Raw genomic sequence first — 26,493 nt, forward strand, 5'->3', positions numbered from 1 at the left:
AGGGAATCTGATCACCTTTTAAAAATAAAACATCATTCAGACTTAAATATAAGTAAAACGGAAATAATGTAAGTTATTTCTTCTTTCTCTGCGGACCGGTACCAGTCTGTGGCCCGGGGGTTGGGGACCACTGACATATAGTGTCCTAGTTCAAAGACTGTCTTTATGGCAATCTAGCCATTTCCAGGCGTCCCCAAACTACGGCCCGCGGGCTGCAATGCGGCCCTCTGAGGCCATTTATCCGGCCCCCACTGCACTTCTGGAAGGGGCACCTCTTTCATTGGTGGTCAGTGAGAGGACCACTGTATTTGGCAGCCCTCCAATGGTCTGAGGGACAGTGAACTGGCCCCCTGTGTAAAAAGTATGGAGACCCCTGCAACAATAATTATGCTGAAGCATATAAAAAGCAATGGAAAGAAAAAAAATTTTTAATTCTTTATTGACTTTATTGCAGTCACATTGGTTAATAAAATTGCACAGGTTTCAAGTGCACAATTCTGCACCATCTATATATTGCATTGTGTATTCACCACCCAAGTCAAGTTTCTCCCATCACCATCTATCTCCCCTCCACAATCCCCACACTGTTGTCTGTGTCTATAAGGTTTTTTGTGGTTGTTTTGCTTAATCCCTTCACCTTTTTCACCCGGACCTCCACCCCCCATTCCCTCTGACAGCTGTCAGTCTGTTCTCTGTATCTGTGGGTTTGTTTCTATTTTGCTTGTTAGCTTATTTTGTTTATTAGATTCTACATATAAGGGAAATCATATGGTACTTGTCTTTCTCTGACAAGAAAATAATTCTATTATCTCAAAGTCAATCAAAGTTATACATTTAAGACTGATCAACAGTGATAATCAAACCTGACAAATCAAAATTTAAAAGCCTGTGTATAAGCCACAGGAATGTGATTAAGTCAATAATATGGTAAGGAGACATTATATAAGGTCATATTATAATAAATGTCTTTCTGAATATTCCCTGAACTACAATGAATTGGCCTCAATACTATATTATATACTAAGGCACATTATTTCCTAAGACACAGCATCTTTCAAGCACCCGAAGTATCAATTTAAGACTTCCTTTCTTAGACCACACAATAGGCTCGCCTACAAAATGCCACTAAATTCATAAACAAGATATGCATGATGCTTTTTAAACGTCCACTTCGCTCCTTTATCTATTAATCACTATGATTCCTCTAAGGGACTTCTTTCAATACAATAAAACTGTACTGTCAGCATCTTCTCTCAGTTATACTTCTTTTCCTCCTTATCAGGTGTCATTGCATAATCTTGAAATTTGGCTTCAAATTGCAGCATTAGAATACATTTCTCTCTCCTCCTTAGCTTAAAGAGTACCAGTGAGACTATTCCTTTGCCTATTAAGTTACAGCCTGGAGGGCAGCTTATAATGAATTCAACAAAGTGTCAAAAGTTCCTATTTCAGCTCAAATTTAAAATGCTGCATTTCTACAATTTCCTTTTTACGTTTTCCGGAAAGAAATGAAGTTTCCTGTTCCCCAATATCCATGCTATGGAACACATATAAACGAAGCTCAGTGGAGCCTTGGAAGTTTAGTGCCTGCAAGAAAGCAAACCGTCCTGTTTCTGGCCCAAGAGACTGACGCAAAAGCAGCTAAATTCCACTATAATCCATTCTTCCCTTTTCTACAGTAATCAAGTTTTAGCTGGAATGTGGCTTCTGGCCAGGACAACATCTCTCAGTCCCCTTGTAGCTAAATGTAGCCATCTGACATATTCAATGAAATATTCAATGGAACATGAGCACAAGTTATGTGATACTTTAGGCGTAGCCCATAACACTTTGCAAGCCTAAAAAATATATATATTCTATGCTCTTTGATTTCGGAAGCCACATGTTGAAAATGACAGAAGGTCCCTGAATGACTGTATGGAACAGAGTTACTACTGACCTGAAAAGTTCACTTCAGAACCACTTCCTTTTTTAAAAAAAAATGTTTATTTTATTATTTTTTTTTAATTCAGTGAGTGGAGGGAAGGCAGAGAGACAGACTCCCACATGTGTCCCGACCAGGATCCATTCATCAAGCCCACTAGGGGGTGATGCTCTGCCCATCTGGGGTGTTGCTCTGTTGCTCAGCAACCAAGCTCTTCTTAGTACCTGAGGCAGAGGCCATGTAGCCATCCTCAGCACCTGGGGCCAACTTGCTCCAATAGAGCCCTAGCTGCAGGAGGAAGAGAGAGAGAGAGAGAGAGAGGGAGGGAGAGAGAGAGGGGAAGAGAGAGAGAAAAAAAAGGAAGAGGGAAAGCAGATGGGCACTTCTCCTGTGTGCCCTGACCAGGAATCAAACCCGGGACATCCACAGGCCAGGCAACACTCTACCCCTGAGCCAACTGGCCAGGGCTCAGAACTACTTCCTGAGAGAGAAAAAAATGGTTTTAAAGAGTATGAAAGCTTAATTACTGCTTGGTCTTTTGTTTCAGCAACATAGCTTACTGTAACCCAGTGGTTTTCCAACCCTTTTACATTTGGAGAGGTGTGAAAATAGGAGAATTATTTAAGGGAACACTAAAACAGAAATCACCCTGAGCTTAAGTGAATTCAACTAAGATCATTGAGTCTACAATTTTCATACAGTATCAGAATAGTTAACCCTTTCGCATACTGGCACAAAATTTCTGGCAGGCCAGTCTGTGGACCAGCAGTTGAAAAAACTGCAAAATAGAAATAACAGAAAATTTGTTTTAAAAAAATATTGTATTTATTGACTTTATAGAGAGGAGGGAGAGAAGGAGTGGGGAAGAACAGGAAATGCCAACTCATAATAATGCTTCTCTTATGTGCCTTGACCAGGTAAGCCCGGGGTTTCAAACCGGCCACCTCAGCATCCCAGGTCAATGCTTTATCTACTGCACCACCACAGGTCAGACCAGAAAAATCACTTAAAAAAAAGAGAAGGTTTTGGAAAGGAAAAGGGAGGAAAAATATATACATACTAAGTTCTAATGCTGGGTTCTAATGAAAGTCAAATTGTACAACAGTTTAAGGATAATTCCAAAGAGAAATAAACCTACTGGAATAAACACCTGGGCCGGTGCATGAGCTCTTAAACATTCCTTCCCCAAGTCTTCACCTTTACACCTCCATGTCACTCCTCCCACAGCAATGAGAATTCACCACAGGCTTCTGATTCTCCCTCTGACTTTGGGTAGCAACTCATTATCTTAGTCCCAGCCTTCCCATTCTCTTCTTCTCTCATACCTGCCAGGTACTGTGGCCCCATGATTAGGTATAATCCAAATCTGCTAAAATCCTGATACCTCTTCATTTTCTTCCTCTGTGTTTCCACTCTACCAGTTCTTGTTGTTCCAGCTGCATGTACAGTAACCATGACTTACTTCATGAATGGTCCATACTAACACACTCACTTTTCAACCTACTCTACATACACTAGATTGTCAGATCCAGCTTTCTGGACAGAATCTATCACTACTGCCAAAATCTTGTTACAGAGGGTATAGAGTAGGGGTTGGCAAACTACAGCTTATGAGCCAAATCTGCCCTACTGACACTTTTGTAAATCAAGTTTTGGGGAGCACAGACACACCCATTCAATTCTGTACTGTCTTTAACTGCTTTAGCACAGCGATGGCAGCAGGTGAATAGGTGTGATGGAGACCACAACCTGCAAAGCCAAACATGTTTCCTCTCTGGACCTTTACGGGAGACGTTTACCAGCACCCGACCTAGATCATCATCGTCTCTCACAAAGACAATGGCAGCTCTCTTCCTATACCCCATTCATTCGGCACCACTATACGCAGCTGTACTGGCAGAATAAGAAACACAATGACATAATATGCCCCAAAATATAAAAGATATGAAAGATCTGCTCTTCAGGAGGTACAAAGTACAGAGAAAGAGAATACTCAGAGGGGAGGCAGGCAAGGAAGTCTACCAGTACTACATGAGGAGTAAAATGAATAAAACTACAGACGACATAGGAAGGAAGTATGATTTCTATCTAGTAATCAGGAAAGGGTTTATTTATGGAAGTGGTAAATTCAAAGCTAGACCTTAGCTGGGAACAGAATTGGTGGGTGACTGGTAGAAAGAGCCCAAGGTACACTGTTATGCTCTATGAAGCACATTACATCCATGTTGTTCTATTTCGTATGTGTGGTTTCTGCAGTATTGCTTTCCAAGAGCCTCCAATAGCATCCACTTCGTGATGTCTCTGCTCTTCTGCTTTACCCTCTCCCTTCAGAGACTTCTGGTCGAGCTGGTCCTCCACTTGACAAAATAAGGCATAAGCCAAGTTGCTTTAAAAGAGACCCAAAGCCTGACCTGAGGTGACACAGTGGATAAAGCATTGACCTGGGATGCTGACATCGCTGGTTCAAAACCTGAGCTTGCCCGGTCAAGGCAATGAAACAACTAAGAATTAATGCGTCCCACTCCTTCCCCTGCCTTTCTCTCTCTCTCTACTCTTTCTAAAACAGTGAATAAATAAAATTTTAAACAAACAAACAAAAGAAACCTAGAGGGGCCTAGCCAGATGGCTCAATTGTTTAGAGTTTCATCCCAACATTCTGAGGTTGCAAGTTTGATCCCTGGTCGGGGCACATACAGGAATCAATTAGTGATGGCATGAATAAGTGAAACAATAAATCAATGTTTTTTTTTTCTCTCTCTCTCTCCCTTCCTCTCTAAAAATAAATAAATAAATAAAAGTTTAAAAAGAAATCTAAAAGCACATGGGACTTGAATAAGAGATGTGTTTGCTTTTCTAAAAGGTAGACAGTTAAGGGCTAATCAGATGACAGTAAGGTTATCTAGTTGTTCTACCATCATCTAGAGCAGGGGTCTCAAACTCAACTCAGCATGTGGGCCGCAGAGCAAGATCACAGCCGTTCGGCGGGCCGCACTAGGTCTACAAAAGGCAACTGTTATGCAACACTTTTCTCACTGCAGTTGAAAACAAAAAAAAATCAGTACAACAAGCACAATCGTACATGCAGTTTACTCAGTGTCACAAAACGACCAGAAACTGTAGTTCGCACCACAACTGCTGTTAACTAAGCTAATATCTAGCTAGGATGCTAGAGAAATGAAAAATACAAGTAGGCCCCTAAGCTTACTTAATTTTATCCAAAATATTTTGAACTTCATGGATTAGTCTGTGGGCCGCACAAAATTGTTCAGCGGGCTGCATGCGGCCCGCGGGCCGCGAGTTTGAGACCCCTGATCTAGAGGGTTGTATGCCCCGGTGAGGTCCAGCTGGCTCACCCCTTCCACATATGCATTCCAGCCCATGGGAGGGAGACAAGGGTTGAGGGATAACTCAGGTCTCTAATTAAGGACGTAAAGTAGAAGCTGCACTTCCATATCATATAGAATATCTAGAACTTGGTCACATGCTGGCTGCAAAAAAGGCTGAAGAATTTAGCATTTAGGAATGGTCCAATACACTAGAGCCAGAGTAGCAATATTAGTTATGCCTGAGAAAGTAAGGCTAGGAAGTAACAGGATTTCATGTATCATTCCACATAATCCATCCCCAATCTAATTTGTTAATGTAATGTTTCCCAAATGTATTCTGTGGACCACTATTTTGAAAGAATTTATTAGGAATACTGTAGAATGAAAGAGGTCTGTGATCAACCTCTTTCCCACTCTCATATTGTCCCAGTGCCCATTAGCAAAGTAAAAGTCCCAAAAGTTTATAGTAAAAAAAAAACCATTTAATGTAGCATGTCTTAGCTAAGAATTCTCCAAACTGATAAGAACAGAGAATTAGTTTTTTCTAGAAACAATGTGTTGGGAAAACAGCTGTGTTAGGCTTGCTCACTGGCTTCCTGGCTGCAAGCTCTTTGCACAATTAGTGCCTGAGCACGTGACAGAAAACCACGTGTGTGTCTCTATGAAAAGCTATGGGTGCTTTTGCTTGGGGGAGATTCTTCCTGATCGCTCTCTCACCACCATGAGATGTGGTTCCCTGATTCCCTCAGCCGCCACCATGAGGGGTGGTTTTCTTGATCCCTTGCCCTCCACAGCAAAAAGCGGTTTTCCTTTGTGTTATTCACTGGCCTATCTCTGCAAGCCTCCAATAAACGGGGTGGCCTGACGCTTTTCAGCTCTGCAGTTCCTCTACCGCAGGGGTCACCAAACTACGGCCCACAGGCCGCATGCGGCTCCCTGAGGCCATTTATCCAGCCCCCACCGCACTTCCAATAGGGGCACCTCTTTCATTGGTGGTCAGTGAGAGGAGCATAGTTACCACTGAAATACTGGTCAGTTTGTTGATTTAAATTTACTTGTTCTTTATTTTAAATATTGTATTTGTTCTCATTTTGTTTGTTTTTTTTACTTTAAAATAAGATATGTGCAGTGTGCATAGGGATTTGTTCATAGTTTTTTTTATAGTCTGGCCCTCCAACGGTCTGAGGGACAGTGAACTGGCCCCCTGTGTAAAAAGTTTGGGGACCCCTGCTCTACCGCCTGCCCGAATTCGTGTGAACCTGCCTAGCCTCAACTACAAAGTGCATTCCACATACTTTGCAGGATAGCAGTTTGTGACAGTTTAGTTCAGTAAATATATATAATGCCGGTGACGGAGGCCAGGCAGGTTCACACTAGATGCAGGCAGGCGGTAGAGGAACTGTGGGGTCAGAAAGCGTTGAGCCATTCCTGTTTATTTGTCTCACAACGGCAGGCAAGCAGACAGGCAAGGGGAAAACTGCTTCTCACAGTGGCAAGCAAGCGATTCACAAAAGTGGCCCCTTCACCATGGTGGGCAAGCAATCCGTGCCTCATGATGGCAGGGCAGTGATCCAACCTGAGGGAAAGTACCTGTAGTCTTATATAGCTACACATGTGGCTCTGCCACACGCTCATGCACTAATCATGCAAAGTGCAAGCGAGTAAGCCTAACACAGCTGTGTTCCCCACAACATAATTCCTGTGAGATTTTAAGATGATGTCTATCTGAAACTCTAATTCAGGTCAGATTAAGGAGCACATTTCACAGGGAATACTTCCTGCAATCTGATCAGACTGTAAACACCTCTTCTCTTTGTGCTTATGCCCATTTTCCCCACTCAAATATGTCCTTAGCCTGTTCTCAGAGCTTAGTTGAAATCACACCTCTTCTCAACTCTTATAACATTCTTTCTCTGAATTCTTTTAGTATTTATTGTCTCTGGTATTTATTTTGACCCTCATGAGGCAACAGGCGGCAAGCTTTCAGATTTAGCATGAGTCACCAAAACGCCTCCACTGAGATCTCAAGGCTTAGATAAAAGGCAAAGCCCCAGCTCCAGGCCCAGAAAAGCTTCAAAGCCAGACACCACTGAGATCAGGACCAGATGCACTGACTAATGACCCTGTCCTGGCAGCAACCAATCAGTAGAGTCCATGACCTGAAAGGCCACACCTGGAAAGCTGACGAATAGTCTATTGAAAACCTCGTCTAAGATCCCCACCTTCAGAGACCTCAGGACGAGGACCTGGTAAAGCTCTCTCTATGGAGCCTGCCGGGACTTTGCCCATCCCCCACCCCAGGGACACGGTCCTTGCCTTTCTCTTTCCTAAGCTCCAAGGGCCCTTCTTTTGCCTCTGTAACTTGTTTCCTGAGCCCATTTCTTCTATGGCGCACTTCTACCTCTGTGACTTTCTAAATAAACTTTCTCTCATAAAAAAAGAAAAAGAAAAAAAAGGCAAAACCCACTCTTGGGACAAGGAAAATATGGGCAATTAAAAATTCAGAGACTAGGACTTAGCTGTGAAAGACCAAAGGCATGAGAAGTGGCGTCTACATGCCAAAGGAGGCCAACCTGCTCCGGACGGGAGAGAGACTCCAACACTTAGTTAAAATGTTCGTAGGAATCATGCCAGAACCAGGTCTTGGAGTTGGTGAGGGTGGTGGCAGCACAAGTAGTAGCAAAGTCTCGGGTAACAGCTGGAACGTCCATCACCATCCTCTTAGCCATTTTGCTACAAAAGTCCTGAAATATTGGCACAATGGCCACAGTCCCTGCATGAACGTTCTAGATTTATAAAAAGTCCCTATTCACACTCAAAAACCTTAGATTTTAGGTTGTAGAAATAAATCAAATGAATGATGACAACCTCTATGCAAGATTACCTATCCAGTATGTGAACATTCAACAGTATTCAACAAATTTTGCTGTACACCTTTCTTAGGGGCCTCCCTTACCCTGCTCCCAAGCACTGCAGGACCAATGGGAGATCATTCTCCTGATGGCCACCCATAACCCAAAGGAGAGTATGCTCTACTTCTGAATGGTAACAGAGGTATTATTACAGGAAAAGACCTACATGTTCCCTAATCAAAATTTATATTCCTTTTGGGGGCTTTATTTTCCAAAAGTTTAATTTATACTTCTCCCAGAAGTAGTTATCTTATAAGCATTTTTATAATTGATTTTAAAATAAATGCTCTAAATTATTTAAGTTTTAATGATTAAACTTTTAGTTCTAACACAGATCATTTTTGGCAATCACAAAACAGCACTTCACAAATCCAAAACCAATATGCTTTAATACTCTCAGAATCCCGTTCAGAGAAGCCCTTATCTGTGGAGACAAGTGCTGCCTTTCCATGTAATCATCTAAATCAACACCACAATTTATTGTTTTTTAACTTTATTGAATGTATTGGGGATGACACTTGTTTGCAAAGCCATACAGGTTTCAGGCGTACAACTCAACAAACTACCAGATGCCCACTGCACCGCGCACCCTCTGGCCCTGGCAACGTCTCCTTCTATCCCCATGTCCCTGACCTCTGCCATCTCCACCGAGGCCCCACCCCCCTTTAAAACAAGCAAGAAAATACTCATTCAATAGGCTGTCCTTACAGAATTAGTTTCATTAAATTACATTAATTATGTCTTTCAAATATTCTGATGTGGAAATAAAGCAATTAACCAAAATTTCATTTAAGACTACTTCTTTCTTTAATAAAAAATACAATACATATGAAGACTATTTTGGTTAACTTTCTAAAAATCTCCAATTACCCAAGGTTCATATCATAAAAAGTAGATAAAAACGCTTCAGGTGATGCCCTGACTAGATTAAGTAGAGAAGAGGAAATTAAAAGGGTAAGACCTGAAGAGAACACACCATTAAGGAAGTCTATTTAATATTAGGTTCTTCTTCATTAATTCATTCCTCTCCCCAACAAGCCTTTATTATTCACCTACTGTGGCAGGACAGAGGCCATGAGAGAAGAGAAATAGTTCTGACCACACAGTGCTGGGAGAATGCAGGTGGGAAAATAACAGCAGCACAGCTAACCGGAACGCACGGTAGAATGAAGTCAGCCTTGTGAGCGCCGTGGGAGTGAAAAGGGATGTCATTCTGCGACTCTGCTTTGGGAATGGGGCGGTGGGGTGGTAGCATGAGGGTGAGTGGGTATTGGACTCACCCTTGGAGCAAGAATAGAATTCAAGAGGGTGATGGAAGGGAGACAATGCTACCCAGAACACCATGAACATTAAGAGGAAGGGTGAAACCTGAGCTGTGGTAGCACAGCGGATAAAGCGGTCGACCTGGAACGCTGAGGTCGCTGGTTCAAAACCCTGGGCTTGCCTGGTCGAGGCACATATGGGATTTGATGCTTCCTGCTCCTCCCACCCCCTCTCTTTTTCTCCTCTCTCTAAAATGAATAATTTTTTAAAAAATCTTTAAAAACTAAAAATGAAAAAGAGGAAGGGGTGAAAATACATGAGCAACCACAAGAAGAGGTATAAATCTAGCATGACTGACCGGGGGCGGCGTAAGGCCTGGAACAGAAAGTGTGACTGGAGGTATGATGCCAGAACATGATTTCTGAATCAACTGTTACTTGTTTTCAAGCCTAATTACAAACCTATAACAGGGTATTTACCAGGTCAAAAGAAACCATACTTTGTTCTGAAAAGTAAAAATTGCTATATTAGACATTATCTGAAACATTCCCAAAACAGAGTTGCAGAAATGAGTTATCAGACTATAAAATGTTATAGTATCTTCTACCGAGAGCTTAGTGAGCCAATGCTATGTTGATGTTTGTGAAACATTTTCTAAAACTAATTTTTTCCAGGTATATGGTCACATTACCATCAGTCTCTCTAATAAAAATGCAGGTTTATATTCTAGCTGCATTACTGGCACAAAAAGCAGTTATTTATCAATACCTTTTAAACTCCCCTGTTTAAATTTTCTACTCAGCCTATGAGGGAAATGCTATACCAAAAACAAATAAAATGTCTAGTAAAAAGGACAGCCAAACATGAATGCAAACACACACACACAGTCAGAAAAACAGCAGGGCATTTATTATTTACTGTTATGCCTAAGAGCTGGCAAATAAGCTGATTTATCTTTACGTCCCAGAACTGTGATTTGAGCATGACCAATGGTGGTTCAATGGATAGAGCACCAACCTGAGATGCTGAAATCCCAGGTTAGAAACCCCAAGGTCACTGGCTTGAGCATGGGCTCACCAGCTTGTGTGTGGGGTTACTAGCTTGAAGCCCAAGGTCGCTGGCTTGAGGAAGGGGTCACAGGTTCACTGGAGTCCCCCCCACCTCCCCACCCCCGTCAAGGCACATATGAAAAGCAACCAATGAACAACAGAAGCGCCACAACTATGAGTTGATGCTTCTCATCTCCCTTCCTGTCTCTTTGTAATAAATAAATAAATAAATAAATAAATAAATAAATATCCTACCACAACTAAACAGTTGACAGTTCTCAGTAGAGTTGAAAAAATATAATAGGATTACCACCTGTGTCCATAGCAGTTGTACAAACTAAACCACCTACTCAATCTTAATACTATAAGACCCTCAGGTATAACTCACACTGTGGGCTGACCCTTATCAATCTTGAAGACTCTCCTCCCTAATGTTTGACACAATATAGCTTTGCACACCTGTCAGTTTCTTTTTTTTTTTTTTTTTTTTTTTTTTCGTATTTTTCTGAAGCTGGAAACGGGGAGGCAGTCAGACAGACTCCCGCATGCGCCCGACCGGGATCCACCCGGCACGCCCACCAGGGGGCGTCACTCTGTCACGACCAGAGCCACTCTAGCGCCTGGGACAGAGGCCAAGGAGCCATCCCCAGCGCCCGGGCCATCTTTTTGCTCCAATGGAGCCTCAGCTGCGGGAGGGGAAGAGAGAGACAGAGAGGAAGGAGGGGGGGAGGGGGGAAGAAGCAGATGGGCGCCTCTCCTGTGTGCCCTGGCCGGGAACCGAACCCGGGACTTCTGCACGCCAGGCCGACGCTCTACCACTGAGCCAACCGGCCAGGGCATGTCAGTTTCTTGATATGAGGTTTAATGTCACTTTTTGTTTCTGCTCATAGGCTACAGATATGTCCACTCTAGTTCCATCTCTTGCTTTTCTTTTCACTATCCTATTTCTTGCCCTCAAATCTATTCAGAGAAATTCTCTTCAGTAGACTTTGTTAATAGTACAGATTTTGTACATGATTTTTCACCAATACTGTAAACCCTAGACAGAAATCTATCCTCCAAAGAGCTGCCAAAGAAAAGCTTAGACTGCAATGCTTTCTATGCCCTTTGTGATGGACTTATAACTCAGGTAAAAATATTTTAAAATCAAATAACACCATTTATGAGTTAATAAAATAAAAAACTCTCAGAATAAAGATTTACAAGTCTTGATTGTTGTCCCAAACTATATTTTAACTCAGGTGGGGATAGCAGAGGTAGCAAAGTAATAGGAAGATTTAGGGAAGGTAAGGGTAGGAGGAAGAAAAAAGGAAATGTGAGAGGAGAGTGAACAACTTCAGTACCACCGCATTTCTTTGAGAGAGGCAGTGCCAAAATTCAGTTCTTACAGCAATTCAATTCGATGCAATCAATACTGGGCACTTTCTATGGGTGAAACACCAAGGAAACTGCTTGAACAAGATATTGGTTTGCCATATTTTGATACAGAACTACTTGGCATATATTTGTTCAAACACCAAAGAGCTGATTTTAAAAATTTCTTACAATCTTAGTTATATATCACTTTCCCCCATTAAAGCACGGCCACAGAAAAATAGACAATAACACAAATGAAGGAAAAAATGAAGGTAGAGTAGATGAAAACTAGGAGTATAGCAAATACATAAAATGCATATCATAAGGTCTTTCACATTTTTAGAAGGTAGGTCTAAAATTTGACCCCTAATCTTCCTGGCAGCAAGCTCACAGAGAAAACACCACTGCTTATTCAATTTGCTGTCTGGACAACAAACCCCGACTCTGCTCGGGAGAAACTCAATTCTAATTCTAGACAGCAATTTGTCCCATGGGTCCTTTTAAAGGGCACCTTTTAATTGACTACATTTCATAGGGCTGTTTCTTAGAAGAGATCCCAATGTGGAAGATTCAGTGAAAACATTTGGGTAGGGGGTCCCATACTATGCAGTCATAATACACAGTGCAGAGAACAGAGAACTGCTAAGTTTTTATATTCTTTTTTTTTTTTGTATTTTTCTTAAGCTAGAAACGGGGAGAGACAGACAGACAGACTCCCGCATGCGCCTGACCGGGATCCACCCGGCATGCCCACCAGGGGGCGTCGCTCTATTGCGACCAGAGCCACTCTAGCGCCTGGGGCAGAGGCCAAGGAGCCATCCCCAGCGCCTGGGCCATCTTTGCTCCAATGGAGCCTCGCTGCAGGAGGGGAAGAGAGAGACAGAGAGAAAGGAGAGGGGGAGGGGTGGAGAAGCAGATGGGCGCCTCTCCTCTGTGCCCTGGCCGGGAATCGAACCCAGGACTTCGGCACGCCAGGCCGACGCTCTACCACTGAGCTAACCGGCCAAGGCCTAAGTTTTTAAACCCAGGAAAATACTGTGGTAAATTAAACAGAATCAAAAGAGAAGGTACTTTCAGAATGTCTAAGATCATTATGATCCACTGGTTTATAGCCTGTAGGTTAGTTCAAGATGTCTAATATAAAATGGTTTTAGGGTTCTAATGCTATATATACCCTTGAATAAGTAGCATTTCACAGATGAAAACACCAATAATGACAGAATGAAGTATTAGAGCAAGACTTAATCTATTCTATTATGACATGTTGTCCCCCAGCAAATAAATGTCAATTTGTTTTGAAAAGGAAAAGTTATAACACTAGGTGAAACTGCCACTCGACTGACTGCCTAAGATCATAAAAGGATTTTTCAATCACTAAAAGAACCACTCTGACACTGGCATACTGGTAAAATAACAAAACAGCAATTTTAGACATGGAAAGGACTTTTGAGACCAATTAGACAAGTCCCTTTGTTTTTTCTTTAAGTTAGTTTTTATTGTTCAATTACAGTTGACATAAATATATTAGTTTCAGGTGTATACCCAGTGATTAAACATTATATAACATATTAAGTGATCATCCTGATAAATCTCATCCCCATCTGACACTATAGTTATTAGAATATTGACTCTCTTCCCCATGCTATACTTTACATGCCCATAATTATCCTGATACTACCAACTTGTACTTCTTAATTCCTTCACCTTTCTCACCCAACCCTCTTCCATCTGGCAACCATCAAAATGTTCTCTGTTATCTGTAAGTCTTTCTGTTCTGCTTGTTTATTTATTTTGTTTTTTAGATCCAATTGTTGTTAGATATGTTTATTGCCATTTTATTGTTCATTTTTTAATATTTTTATCTTTTCTTCTTCTTATAGAAGACTTTAACATTTCATGTAATACTAGTTTGGTGGGGGTGAAATCCTTCAACTTTTTCCGGTCTGGGAAGCTCTTTTCTGTCCTTCGATTATAAATTACAGCTTTGCTGGGTAGAGTAATCTCGGTTATAGATTCTTGCTTTTCATCATTTTGAATATTTCTTGCCAGTCCTTTCTGGCCTGCAAAGTTTCTGTTGAGATTTCTTATGGAAGCTCCCTTGTAGGTGACTAACTGCTTTTCTCCTGCTTCTAAGATTCTCATTGTTTTTAACCTTTTGCTTTTAAATTATGTTGTCTTGGTGTGAGCTTCTTTGCATTCATCTTATTTGGGGCTCTTCACGCTTCCTAGACTTCTAGGTCTATTTATTTCCTTCACCAGGTTAGGAAAGTTTTCCATCATTATGTTTTTAAATAGGCTTTGCAATTCCGGCTCTCTCATCTTCTGGCACTCCCATGATACAAATGTCGGTAAGCCTAAAGTTGTCCCAGGGCTCCTTATGCTATCCTTTTTTGGATTCTTTTCCTCTTTGCTGTTTCGATTGGGTGTTTTTTGCTTCCTCATATTCCAAATCACTGTTCTGATTCTCACCTTTATCTACTTTACTGTGATTCCCTGTAAATTCATTTTAGTTAGTGTATCCCTCCATTTCTCACTGTTCCTTTCTTATGAGTTTCATGTCCTTTTTTATGCTTTTGCAGTTCTAAGTTCATCTACTCTTCCTCTAAGTTCATTGTGCATCCTTACAACCATTGTTTTGAATTCTGCATCTAATGGAATGTTTGTACCTATTTTGTTTAGTTCTTTTTCTGGAGCTTTGTTCTGTTCTTTCATTGTAGGACATGTTTCTTTGTCTCATTTCAGCAGCCTGCCTGTGTTTCTACAGAGCCTCAACGCTTCCTGGGATTGGTAGAGTGGCCTTACGTAGTAGGTGTTTGTGGGATCCACTGGCAGTCTTTCTGATCATCTGAGCTGAGTACTCCAGGTGTATCCCTTGTGTGGGTTGTGTGTGCCTTCCTGTTGTAGTTGAGCCGTGATTGGTGTTGGCATGTCCATGGGAGGGATTTACTCCCAGGCCAAAAGTCTGCAAAGACTGGGCTGCGACCACCGACCACAGTGCAGGATCCACTGTGCAGAGGCCCACCTCACAGAGCGGGACTTACTTCAGCAGGGCTCTGGGAACTGCTGAGTCTGGCCCTTGAGTGTGTTGCTTGTGGAGGCGGTTGTGTGATGCTTTGACGTGGTCTGAAGCTATGCACTAGGTACACTGGCGCTGGGGTCTCCCAAGAGGAGCAGGCCAATGCCAGCCACCGCCAGTGTTCTGCCTGGGACCAGCCAGCATGTGCAACAAAGCACCCTGCAGATGGCCACTACTTGTGCTGGGCTCAGAGATGTCCAGGAGAGGCAAAGCTGCAAACCAAGGCCATCTGCCCCTACTGCCAGGCCTGGCGCTACTTAGTGAGCAGTATGGGGCATGCTGAGACCAGATGCTACTTGTTTGAGAGATTTTAGGAAAGTCCTAAACACAACTAAACTACAGAACAACCATCATTCAGAACTGCTTTAAATCTACAGCTAAGGATATAAGAAGCCACACTGAGACTGGTAGGAGGCATGGAGATGCAGAACAGGCTGGTTTCACACCCACGTGTGGTGGATAAAAATCAGAAGGGATATCTCAGTTGTGGAGCCCCCCTCGCCCCCGACAGGGGGTAGTGAGGGGTTCCAGCCCTACAATAGGCACTCCCAGCCATGAGCCAAGACAGGCCATTCATATGGAAAAGCTACTGGAAACAGCCTGGGTGGGCCTGCAAGTTGGTAGGGCAATCATTAGGGCAGAATGAACAGTGATAGCCAAGTTGGTGGAGACTCAGATATGGCACTTCTCTGACAGCTCTGGGGGGAAAAGTCTCAGAAAGGGAACAATGGCCTCTGCCAGCACTTCCGTCTGGGAGAAAGCTGCCCCACCAGCTCTCATTCTGATGCCTGACACTTCAGTTTCTCCTCATATGTCCATGGTGCCTTTGGAGCTGCTGCTCCTGTGCTTCTCAGAGGGAGTAAGTCCATGCACAGGCCCTTTAAGACAAGCTGCCTGGGACTCCAGCAGCCCTTCATCTCAGCCACAATCCCCACTAGTTTTTACAGCCAGAAGTTATGGGGACTTCTATTTCCAGAACTGGAACTTTGGGCTGGAGGTCCTGTTACAGGGCTAGAACCCCTCACTCCTCCTGGGGGGAACCGCTACAGCTGAGATATCCCTTCTGATTTTTATCCACCAAATGTGGATGTGGGACCAGCCTGTTCCACATCTCCACCCTCCTACCAGTCTCAATGTGGCTTCTTTTTTTATATACTTAGTTGTAGTACTTCTGTTCAGCCAGATTTCAGACAGTTCTGAAAGATGGTTGTTATATAGTTCAGTTGTGTTTTTGATCAAGTCCCTTTGTTTTCAAAACAGGCCCAAACAGACTGAATGACATGGTTAAGTTCACAGAGCTAAGTGGAGGCAGGACCAATTCTGCATTCAGATTTCCCAATTCGTCTAACACCAATTAACTTGGCTGCTCATTTCTATTCTATAATGTAAACACTTTCAGTTTATATGGCTTTTAGATCAACTAATATTAGCCTCAGGTTTTCTACCTCAGTTTCATAGGTACCCTATTCAACAAATATTTATCTGCCAAGATACAAAATGATTTTCTAGCTTAGAGTTTACTGTAAAACAGCACTAATACGGTTAAATCCCACCTACAATAAATAGTAAAACCTAAAATAAAACAAAAAACCCAGTACTAAGTGCTGGGAGAATGCTGTTTAATATTTAATAGACAAACCTGTCTGGAATTACTTTGAGAGTACAGCATCAATGTCTTTTCTGTAGTGTAAGTACAACCACCAACATATAACCATTCACTCTCCACAGGAAAGAGACTACAATGTGCCAATTACAAATACTAGAGAGAATGATAGGAAAGTGTCAAACAAGAATGACATGTCTATGAAATTCAAAAGATGAAAAGAATTTCTAAATTAGCATTTTGGTAGTAGAGTTAAAACTGGTACATGCTTTGTTTCTAGAAGTTTAAAAAGGCATAATCAATATTTAAACTTCTCTGTAAAGTACATTTGATTTTCCTAAGTTTTAAACACAGCTTATGTAGGGATTCAACTGCTATACTTGGGATTTGAAATCATATCAGGCAATTTTTCTTTTTTTTTTTTCTTTTTACAGAGACAGAGAGAGAGTCAGAGAGAGGGACAAACAAGCAGGAAAGGAGAGAGATGAGAAGCATCAATTCTTCGTTGCAGCTCCTTAGTTGTTCATTGATTGCTTTCTCCTATGTGCTTTGACTGGGGGGCTACAGCAGACTGAGTGACCCCTTGCTCAAGCCAACGACCTTGGGCTTCAAGCCAGTGACCTCTGGGCTCAAACTAGCAACCATAGGGTCATGTCTATGATCCCACACTCAAGCTATTGACCCCCGCACTCAAGCTGATGAGCCCGTGCTCAAGCCGGTAACCTCTGGGTTTCAAACTTAGGTCTTCTGCATCCCAGTTCGACACTTTATCCGCTGCACCACCGCCCGATCAAGCACAAGGCAGTTTTTCAAGCTAAGCGGCAAAAAATTGAAATTAAGAAAAGTGCAATTAGGCCAGGGCTTTCTGTTTAGGAGCTAATTCACCAAGCACCATAATCACTCAGAGCTGAATCTTAGAGTACGGAAAGGACAGCAGGAGCCACAGATCGCCCTGACAAGCACTGCAGCCAGAGTGCTGAGAGCAGAGATGCTGTCGCCAAAACGGGACCACGGACACCGGGCCAGCCTTGGTCAAAGGTAATACAACATGTTCCTGCTTTCTTATGCTTCAGATGAAATGTGTTCCTTACAAGAAATTCTGTTAACATACCAATTTCAACAAACTATTTTTTTTCCCCACAAAACACTGGTAGACCTACCATATGAAGGATGAAAATTGTAAAAGTTACTAAATTACTAAAAGGCACACTCATAATTTCAGAAAAAGCTAAATTTACTTGGGAATACTCACCTGAGACACTATTAATAACAAATCATTACAAGCTGTCAGATTACATCATTAGTCTTTTTTTACCCCTGTTGTTTTCATAGGCTCAAATGAATGTTTGGGAGTCTGAATGTTTATGGCAAAAATGTATAGAAATAATACTTGTCTTTAGCCACAAGGCTTTTCTTATCATCAAAAGGGGCAATCACAAAACAGTGAGACTTTAGAATGAAAAATGTCCCTACAGCCAGTGAATTTTACTTGCAGGAAATGTTTTAGTAGTCCCAGCTAAAACTCAAAGAAGCCAGCATATTTGTCAGTTTCTTCACTTTCTACAATTTAAAAGAAGCATATAAAAAAGCAAATTCACAGGCTTGTCTTTAGTCCTTTGGGGGTCTTTTCTTACACAAATAAAATGATGGAAGTATTTCAACTTCTCAAGTTCAGCAAAATAACCTAATAGTATGAACAGTTAAGACTTAAAAATCTGTTAACTAGAAACAGCCAAATAGAAGGCTTTTCAAGATGATTACCTAAGGGCAAATACTAATCACTGTCCCCCTATGATTAGGCCTAATAAACCCCACTGTGTGATGTTTCTACTTTTAAAAGAGAATCTATGTTCCTGCTGGGGCACGCAGGGGCGCTACCCTCAACAGAGCATCATGGGGGATGGGGGTGGAGGTGGGGGTGGGGGCTACTGAAATATTCATTTATGTTTCAATGGTGTATGAGGAAGGGTGTTCCTTGTATTGGGGGGGGGTTGTTTGTTTTGTTTTTTACTGTTCAGTATACCTACTTTTTACTGTAAAGTGTTACATTTATAAAAGTAAAATTTACAAAGTGGAAAAAGCCTCTCTCTCCAACTACAGTACTGTATTAAATCTACCATTTTTCATTTTAAGGAGTTAGCCCCTTTTCCTAGGTATTACTAACAACACCTTTCCTCTTTCTCTTTCAAACATTCAGGGAAGGCATTTTAAAAATGCATTTAAATATTTTCTGCATCAATCCAAACGGAGGCCCTGAAATACTTGCAGAACAGAACAATAAAATAAACAGGAAGTGAAAGTGACAAGATAATGGCATTGCTTACTTTCTGCATTTCTTTCAAACTGCACAGCTAAAAGATAAAAAATATTTTTCTCTTTAACAGCCGAAACTAATCTAATAAGGGGAAGGAGGGTGTGGAGGTGGGGAGGACCAAAACTCTCTACCGACGCCCTCCCGAACCGCACACAGGTTCTTTTTAAAAGGCTGTCTACTCAGCAGGCTGAGGTCGGGCTCCATCACAGCCCCGGTCTCACGCAGCTCCGTCCCCCGCTTCCTGTGTCTTTTTCAGTGCGCATCACTGTCCTCCCTCCTCCCAGCAACAGTCCCCACAGTCCACGGTGCACTGTGTCAGGCCAACTGTTACTCACAGCACACGCTCGTGATTCACCCGGCTGGGCTCTCGGAACAAAACGCGAGTTAGTCTTCCCTGTTCAGGGGAGGGAGAGCTCGCGGCTCGCAGGGTGGATGTCACTTTCCCCCGCCAGTCCCCACTCGGGCGGTCTGCCCGCTGGGCTCCGCCGTTCCATCAGCCCCCCGGGCACCGACCACCGAGCCGGGACGCGGCTCTGGAAACTTACTCTGGCCCACGGTTGCGACGTGGACAAACCGCGTCCCGGGCGATCTGGCGGTCTCCCGGCCGCAGCCCAGGGGTCCCGGCCCCCCAGTCAGGCCGGGGTGCTGTGCTGGTCCGCGCCCCTCCCGCCCCTGGCATTTCCTGCCGTCGGCCCCGGGCGCGCCCCGGCCGCCGCTGTCGGGTCCTCCCGCGCGTGGAAATGAAGTCAACTTCCCGGCCGCTCGGCTTCCAGCCCACAGAAGCGCCCCCCAGAAACTTTTCCCGCCGGCGCTCGAGGCCCCCGCCCCGGAGCCGCGGTCTTACCTGGGGCGTCGGCGGCCGAAGCCGCCACGACCGGGAAGCCCTCAGGAGCATCATCCCGCCGGCGGGGCGCCCTGCGGGTCCTCGGCTCGTCGGCGTGGGGGCTGCAGCGCACTCGCGTGGGCGCCCCGCCTCCCGGCCCGGCGCAGGCTGGGAGGGCTGCAGGAGGGTGTGCCCGCTTCCACTTCTCGTCTGGGCTCCCTCCCCGGCGCCAGGCTGTTTTCTCTCCTCCGACCAAAAAATAAAAAACACAGTAGGGTGTGGGGAGATGAAGCAGGTTCCGAGGCCGGCGCGCCGCCGGCGCTGTCCCTTCCTCCCGGGGACTCCCCCGGAGTGAGCGACAGCCGGCAACCCGCACCTGGCGACCTGGATGTCGGAGCCCGCAGTCAGTTCCCCGCGCTGGGCGCTCTAAGAGCGGCCTTCCCGTCCCAGCCGTGGGGGGAGCGGAAAGCGGCGTCAGGGGTCTCGGGTAGTTTGGCCCCGGGACAGGGCGGGCCAGCCCAGGTCAACCTCTGCCTGAGGTCTGTCCCTCACCAGATGGTGGCCCACCCGGAGCTCTTTCGGACAGTCCCACAGCTGAAGGGGCTTCTGTTTGGAGGCACACTTTTAATTGAAAGGGCTAAGGAACTGGAACTTAGAGGTCTTCCCAACAACGGGGAAATCTGATGCTTTGTCTTGGAGATTTGTTGTTTGTAAAAGCAAAGAAAATAAACAAAAATAAATAAAACATTTAAGAGCAAGCTATCACATAGCTTACTTAAAGTAAGTTCTTAGATAAAACACCGATGCCCAGTTACATTTTACTTTCAGATCAACAACTAATAATTTTTCTTTACTGTAAGTATATCCCAATTAGTGTATGTATGGTTAACACTTTTTTTTAGGGGGGCGTTAAACTGGAAATTTATGTTTTCACAGTTTTGGAAGCTAGAAGTCCAAGATCAACAATAGGTGTTAGCAGATCTGGCTCCTCCTAAGGCTTCTCCCTGGCTTGCATCTTCTTGCTGTGTCTTCACATGGTCTTACCCATGCGTGTGCACCCACCCATCCCTGGTTTCTTTGTGTGTCCAAATTTTCTCTTCTTTTAAAGCACAAGTCAGGCCCCACCCTAACACCCTCATTTTGATTTTTTTATTCTCAAAGCGTTCTTTTTTATTATTATTCATTTTAATTTATTGTGTTAATATGGATTCAAATGTACCACTCAATATAACACCCTCACCCCCCAGCCACATGACCTCTATTACACTCCATTTTTCCCCCTCTCCCTAACTCCCTCCCCGCTTCCCTCTGTCCTGTTATCTGTATCTTTGTGTTATGTATTTTATATATATATAATATAACTAATCCTTTCACCTTCTCTGATCAAGTCCCTTATTCCCCTTCCATTTGACAACTGTCCCTCTGCTCCCTGTGACCCCTACCTCTGCCTCTATTCCAATTTTCAGTTCACCTTGTTCATTAGATTCCACATATAAGTGAGATCATATGATATTTGTCTTTCTCTGCCTGGCTTATTTCACTTAGCATAATAGTTTCCAGGTCCATCCATGCCATTGCAAAGGGTAAGATTTCCTTCTGTTTCAGAGCCGCATAGTATTCCATTATGTATATGTACCACAGCTTTTTTGTGTGTATTTTTCTGAAGTTGGAAACGGGGAGGAAGTCAGACAGACTCCCGTATGGGCTCAACCGGGATCCACCTGGCATGCCCACCAGGGGGCGATGCTCTGCCCATCTGGGACATTGCTCTGTTGCAACCAGAGCCATTCTAGTGCCTGAGGCAGAGGCCATAGAGCCATCCTCCGTGCCCGGGCCAACTTTGCTCCAATGGAGCCTTGGCTGCGGGAGGGGAAGAAAGAGACAGAGAGGAAGGAGAGGGGGAGGGGAGGAGAAGCAGATGGGCGCTTCTCCTGTGTGCCCTGGCCAGAAATCGAATCGAACCTGGGACTCCTGCACGCCAGGCCGATGCTCTACCACTGAGCCAACTGGCCAGGGCATGTACCACAGCTTTTTAATTCACTCATCCACTGACGGACGCTTGGGCTGTTTCCAGATCTTGGCTATTATAAATAATGCTACAATAAACATGAGGGTGCATATCTTCTTTTGAATCAGTGTTTTGGTATTTTTAGGATATACTCCTAAAAATAGGATAGCTGGATCAAAAGGCAGTTTCATTTTTAATTTTTTGAGGAAATGCTCAATTTTTTGAGCCACTGTTTTCCATAGTGGCTGCACAACTTTGCATTCCCACCAGCAATGCAAGAGGGTTCCCCTTTTCTCCACAACCTCGTCAGCACTTATTGTGTGTTGATTTATTAATGAGCGCCATTCTGACAGGTGTGAGGTGGTATCTCATTGTGGTTTTAATTTGCATTTTTCTGATGATTAATGATGTTGAACATTTTTTCATATGCCATCTGTATGTCCTCTTTGGAGAAGTGTCTATTCAGTTCTTTTGCCCATTTTTTGATTGGGTTGTTTACTTTCCTGGTGTTGAGTTTTCTAAGTTCTTTATCAATTTTGGTTATTAACTCCTTATCAGACATATTGTCAAATATGTCCTCCCATTGTGTGGTTTGTCTTTTTATTTTGTTAATGGTGTCTTTGCTGTGCAAAAGCTTTCTAGTTTGATATAGTCCCACTTGTTTATTTTGTCCTTTATTTCACTTGCTCGTGGAGGTATATCGGCAAAAATATTGCTGCGAGAGATGCCAGTGAGCTTACTGCCTATGTTTTCTTCCAAGATGTTTATGGTTTCACGACTTACATTTAAGTCTTTTTTTTCATTTTGATTTTATTTTTGTGAATGGTGTAAGTTGGTGGTCTAGTTTCATTTTTTTTTGAAAGTACCTCTCCAATTTTCCCAACAACATTTATTAAAGAGACTATCTTTATTGTATGCTCTCACCTCCTTTGTCAAATATCAATTGACCATAAAGGCGTGGGTTTATTTCTGTGTTCTCAGCTCTGTTCCATTGATCTGTTTGCCTGTTCTTATGCCAGTACCAAGCTGGTTTGATTACAGTTGCCTTGTAGTATAACTTGACATCAGGTAGTATGATACCTCCCACTTTATTCTTCATTTTTTTTTTTTTTTTTTTTTTTTTTTTTTTTTTCTTAAGCTGGAAACAGGGAGAGACAGCAGACAGACTCCCGCATGCGCCCGACCGGGATCCACCCGGCACGCCCACCAGGGGCGACGCTCTGCCCACCAGGGGGCGATGCTCTGCCCATCCTGGGCGTCGCCATGTTGCGACCAGAGCCACTCTAGCGCCTGAGGCAGAGGCCACAGAGCCATGCCCAGCGCCCGGGCCATCTTTGCTCCAATGGAGCCTTGGCTGTGGGAGGGGAAGAGAGAGACAGAGAGGAAAGCGCGGCGGAGGGGTGGAGAAGCAAATGGGCGCTTCTCCTGTGTGCCCTGGCCGGGAATCGAACCCGGGTCCTCCGCACGCTAGGCCGAGGCTCTACCGCTGAGCCAACCGGCCAGGGCTATTCTTCATTTTCAAGATTGCTGAGGCTATTCAGGTTCTTTTTAGGTTCCATATAAATTTTTGGAATATTTGTTCTATATCTTTGAAGTATGCCATTGGTTTTTAATAGGAATTGCACTGAATTTATAGATTGCTTTGGGTAGTATAGACATTTTAATGATGTTTATTCTTCCTATCTATGAACACAGTATGTGCTTCCACATATTTGTATCTTCCTTGATTTTTTTTCAATGTCTTATAGTTTCCCGAGTACAGTATAAGTCTTTTACCTCCTTGGTTAAATTTACTCCTAAGTACTTTATGGTTATTTTTTGCAATAGTGAAGGGGGTTGTTTCCTTAATTTCTGTTTCAGACAGTTTATTGTTGGTGTATAAAAATGTCACTGATCTCTGGGCCCTGGCCAGTTGGCTCAGCGATAGAATGTTGGCCTGGTGTGTGGATGTTCTGGGTTTGATTCCTGGTCAGGGCACACAGGAGAAGCGCCCATCTGCTTCTCCACTCTTCCCCCTCTCTTTTCTTTCTATCTTTCTTCCCTTTCTGCAGCCAAGGCTCCATAGGAGCAGAGTTGGCCTCAGGCGCTAGAATGGCTCCTGCTGCAAGAGAGCATCGCCCCCTGTTGGGCAGAGCATCACCCCCTAGTGGGCATGCCGGGTGGATCCCAGTCAGGTGCATGCAGGAATCAGTCTCACTGCTTAATCGCTTCTAACTTTGGAAAAATACAAAAAATAAAAATAAATTAAAATACCACTGATTTCTGAATATTAATTTTATATCCTGCCACCTTGCTGAATTCATTTATCAAGTCTAGTAGTTTTTTGACTGAGACTTTAGGGTTTTCTATGTACAGTATCATGTCATCAGCAAATAATGATAGTTTAACTTTTTCTTTTCCATTTTGGATGACTTTTGTTTCTTCTTGTCTGATTGCTGTGGCTAGGAATCCCAGAACTATGTTGAATAAGAGTGGTGAAAGGGAGCACCCCTGCCTTGTTCCCAATCTTAAGGGGATTGCTTTTAATTTTTGTCTATTGAGTATGATGTTGGCTGTGGGTTTGTCATATATGGCCTTTATTATGTTGAGGTATGTTCCCTGTATTCCCACTTTGCTGAGAGTTTTGACCATAAATGGGTGCTGGATTTTATCGAATGCTTTTTCTGCATCTGTTGATATGATCATGTGATTTTTATCCTTCCCTTTGTTTATGTGATGAATCACATTGATTGAATTCAGTGTGAACCTGCCTGACCGCAGCCACCAGCATTACATCTGGCACAGTGGGCAGGGTTCAGAGCATATAGTATGGAGCCACCAACACCCTTCAAGGGTTGGGTAGAGGACTGGCCATTGTTCTCCAGCATATGGTTGCCCGTGGCTGTCCTTCGGAGGCAGTAAGCTGGGTGTTCTGTGAGAGGAAACCGAGAGCTCCGTGCGAGAGGTGGCCTGAAGTCGAAAGCTCCAGAGTGCGCTGCAGAGCAAGCTGCAGCAATGGCATGAGCTGGAACAGTCACTGGAGAAAGAGCTGCAAATCCAAGAATTGCAAGTCAGACTGCAGGCCGAGAACCAGTGACAGCGTAAACTGGAGCCAGCACTGGAGAGGGAGGCTGACTGGGTTTGAGAGTTGCATTGTGAGGTGCAGGCTAAACACCAATGGCACCTGGAACTGAAGGAATTGTAGGTTTGTGAGTTGCAGTTTGCACTGGAAGCTGAACGTTGGCAGCAACAGCTGTTGAAGAAATAACTGTGGGTTCAGGAGCTCGAAAGTCAGGTGCAAGAGCTTGAGAGTCAGCTTCAGGCTGAGAGCCAGCAGCCCCAGGAGCCGAAGCGGGTGCAAAAGGTGGAGCTGCATTCCTGCCAGTGGAGCGGCTCTGAGTCAGCGGGAGCAGGCATTTCCGACTCTTCCTCTTCTGAGGGGGAGGGTTGGCCACAACTGCTATCCCCAGACTCAGAGCCCAGCTGGTGGTTGCCAAGAAGGTAAAATCCCAGCAGCCAAAAGTCCCTCAGAGGCAACCACAGCCTCCTCGCCAGGTAGTGGAGCCCTCTGTGGTCTGGCTCTACACCCAGGCAGAGCTGATAGAATTGGGGGCGCAATTCAGGCAGAAACTCATGGAGCTGCTGGCAGCCTGGCAACTGAGGTTGTGGGACATAGGGGTGGGTGATATCATGCTCTCTGGAACAGAGATGGAGAAATTGGCTGCCATTACCACACACTCTCCTCCTTGAGACAGCGTCTTCAGAACTGCCATGACAACCCAGGACACCATACCCTATTAGAATAGGTGATGGCTGCCATTCATAAGGTCTGGCAGAATGCTGGGGGCTTGCCGGGGGCAGTGAGTAGGTGGTATTGCTATGGTGAGTTAGTAAAGGTCCTTCAGGAACTAGGTATGAAGAATGCTGCTTTCAATCCTGGATCCCATGGGCCAGACGAGGAAGTGTTTACGGCCGGGATGCAGAATCTTATCCTCTGCAATGCCCCATCAGCCCTTTTTGGGTCACTAGTGGCTATCCTGGGCCCCTATGTGCCAGCCTATCAACGCAGTTACACAGATGGTAGCAGATTTGGGGGAGCTGGAGGCAGCACAGAATCACAAAGCTGTGAGGGCTGCTGCCCCTCTGACTAGCAAGAGGAATGGCCAGGTTTGATGAAAGTTACCCACACACAAATATAGGTAGATTTGATTGTAGCGGGGCAGATAGGGAGAAATTGAATGGCAAGCCTAATAAGGTTCTTTTGGAGCTTTGGCAGCAGCTTAAACCAGAACAGAGGTTCCAGCCACTGAGAGAACAGCCTAGCAGCACCCAATAAAATGGTGTGCAGGGAGCACAGTTACAAGATTATATGATGGAGACCACTGGAGAGGAGGACCCCGAAGACCCATTGTACCAGTTTGAATAGGGAGACTCATCTAACAGGGACAGCGGCGACTGGAGGCCACATGTGGAACTGGCTATCCACTGGTCCCCTTCTAATGTACAATGGGTATTGGCCTTGGTGGATACAGGTGCAGAATGTTCCCTTCTTTTTTTTTTTTTTCTTTTTTTTTTTAGTTTTATTTTGCAAGTGTGTGTGATTCTTTTTTTTTTTTTAATTTTATTTATTCATTTTAGAGAGGAGAGGCAGAGAGGAGAGAGAGACAGAGAGAGAAGGGGGGAGGAGCTGGAAGCATCAACTCCCATATGTGCCTTGACCAGGCAAGCCCAGGGTTTCGAACCGGCAACCTCAGCATTTCCAGGTCGACGCCCCATCCACTGCGCCACCACAAGTCAGGCGAATGTTCCCTTCTTTATGGGAACCCAGAACAGTTTGCAGGGACCCCAGTGGCCATTGAT

The 26,493-nt window shown here is 44.1% G+C and overlaps 1 protein-coding gene across 1 annotated transcript in view; it reads right to left on the bottom strand.

Moving 5' to 3' along the window:
- MCUB (mitochondrial calcium uniporter dominant negative subunit beta) overlaps positions 1 to 20,044 on the bottom strand; it is a 112,954-nt gene extending 92,910 nt beyond the window's left edge. Inside the window, exon 1 of the mRNA XM_066280968.1 lies at positions 19,668 to 20,044. Coding sequence (XP_066137065.1) covers positions 19,668 to 19,721 — 54 coding nt within the window. The 5' untranslated portion in view covers positions 19,722 to 20,044. The remainder of the gene's footprint in view (positions 1 to 19,667) is intronic.
- Between the last annotated feature and the right edge of the window lie 6,449 nt (positions 20,045 to 26,493).

Source organism: Saccopteryx bilineata, chromosome 5, assembly GCF_036850765.1.
Source record: "Saccopteryx bilineata isolate mSacBil1 chromosome 5, mSacBil1_pri_phased_curated, whole genome shotgun sequence".
NCBI classification, from domain to species: domain Eukaryota; kingdom Metazoa; phylum Chordata; class Mammalia; order Chiroptera; family Emballonuridae; genus Saccopteryx; species Saccopteryx bilineata.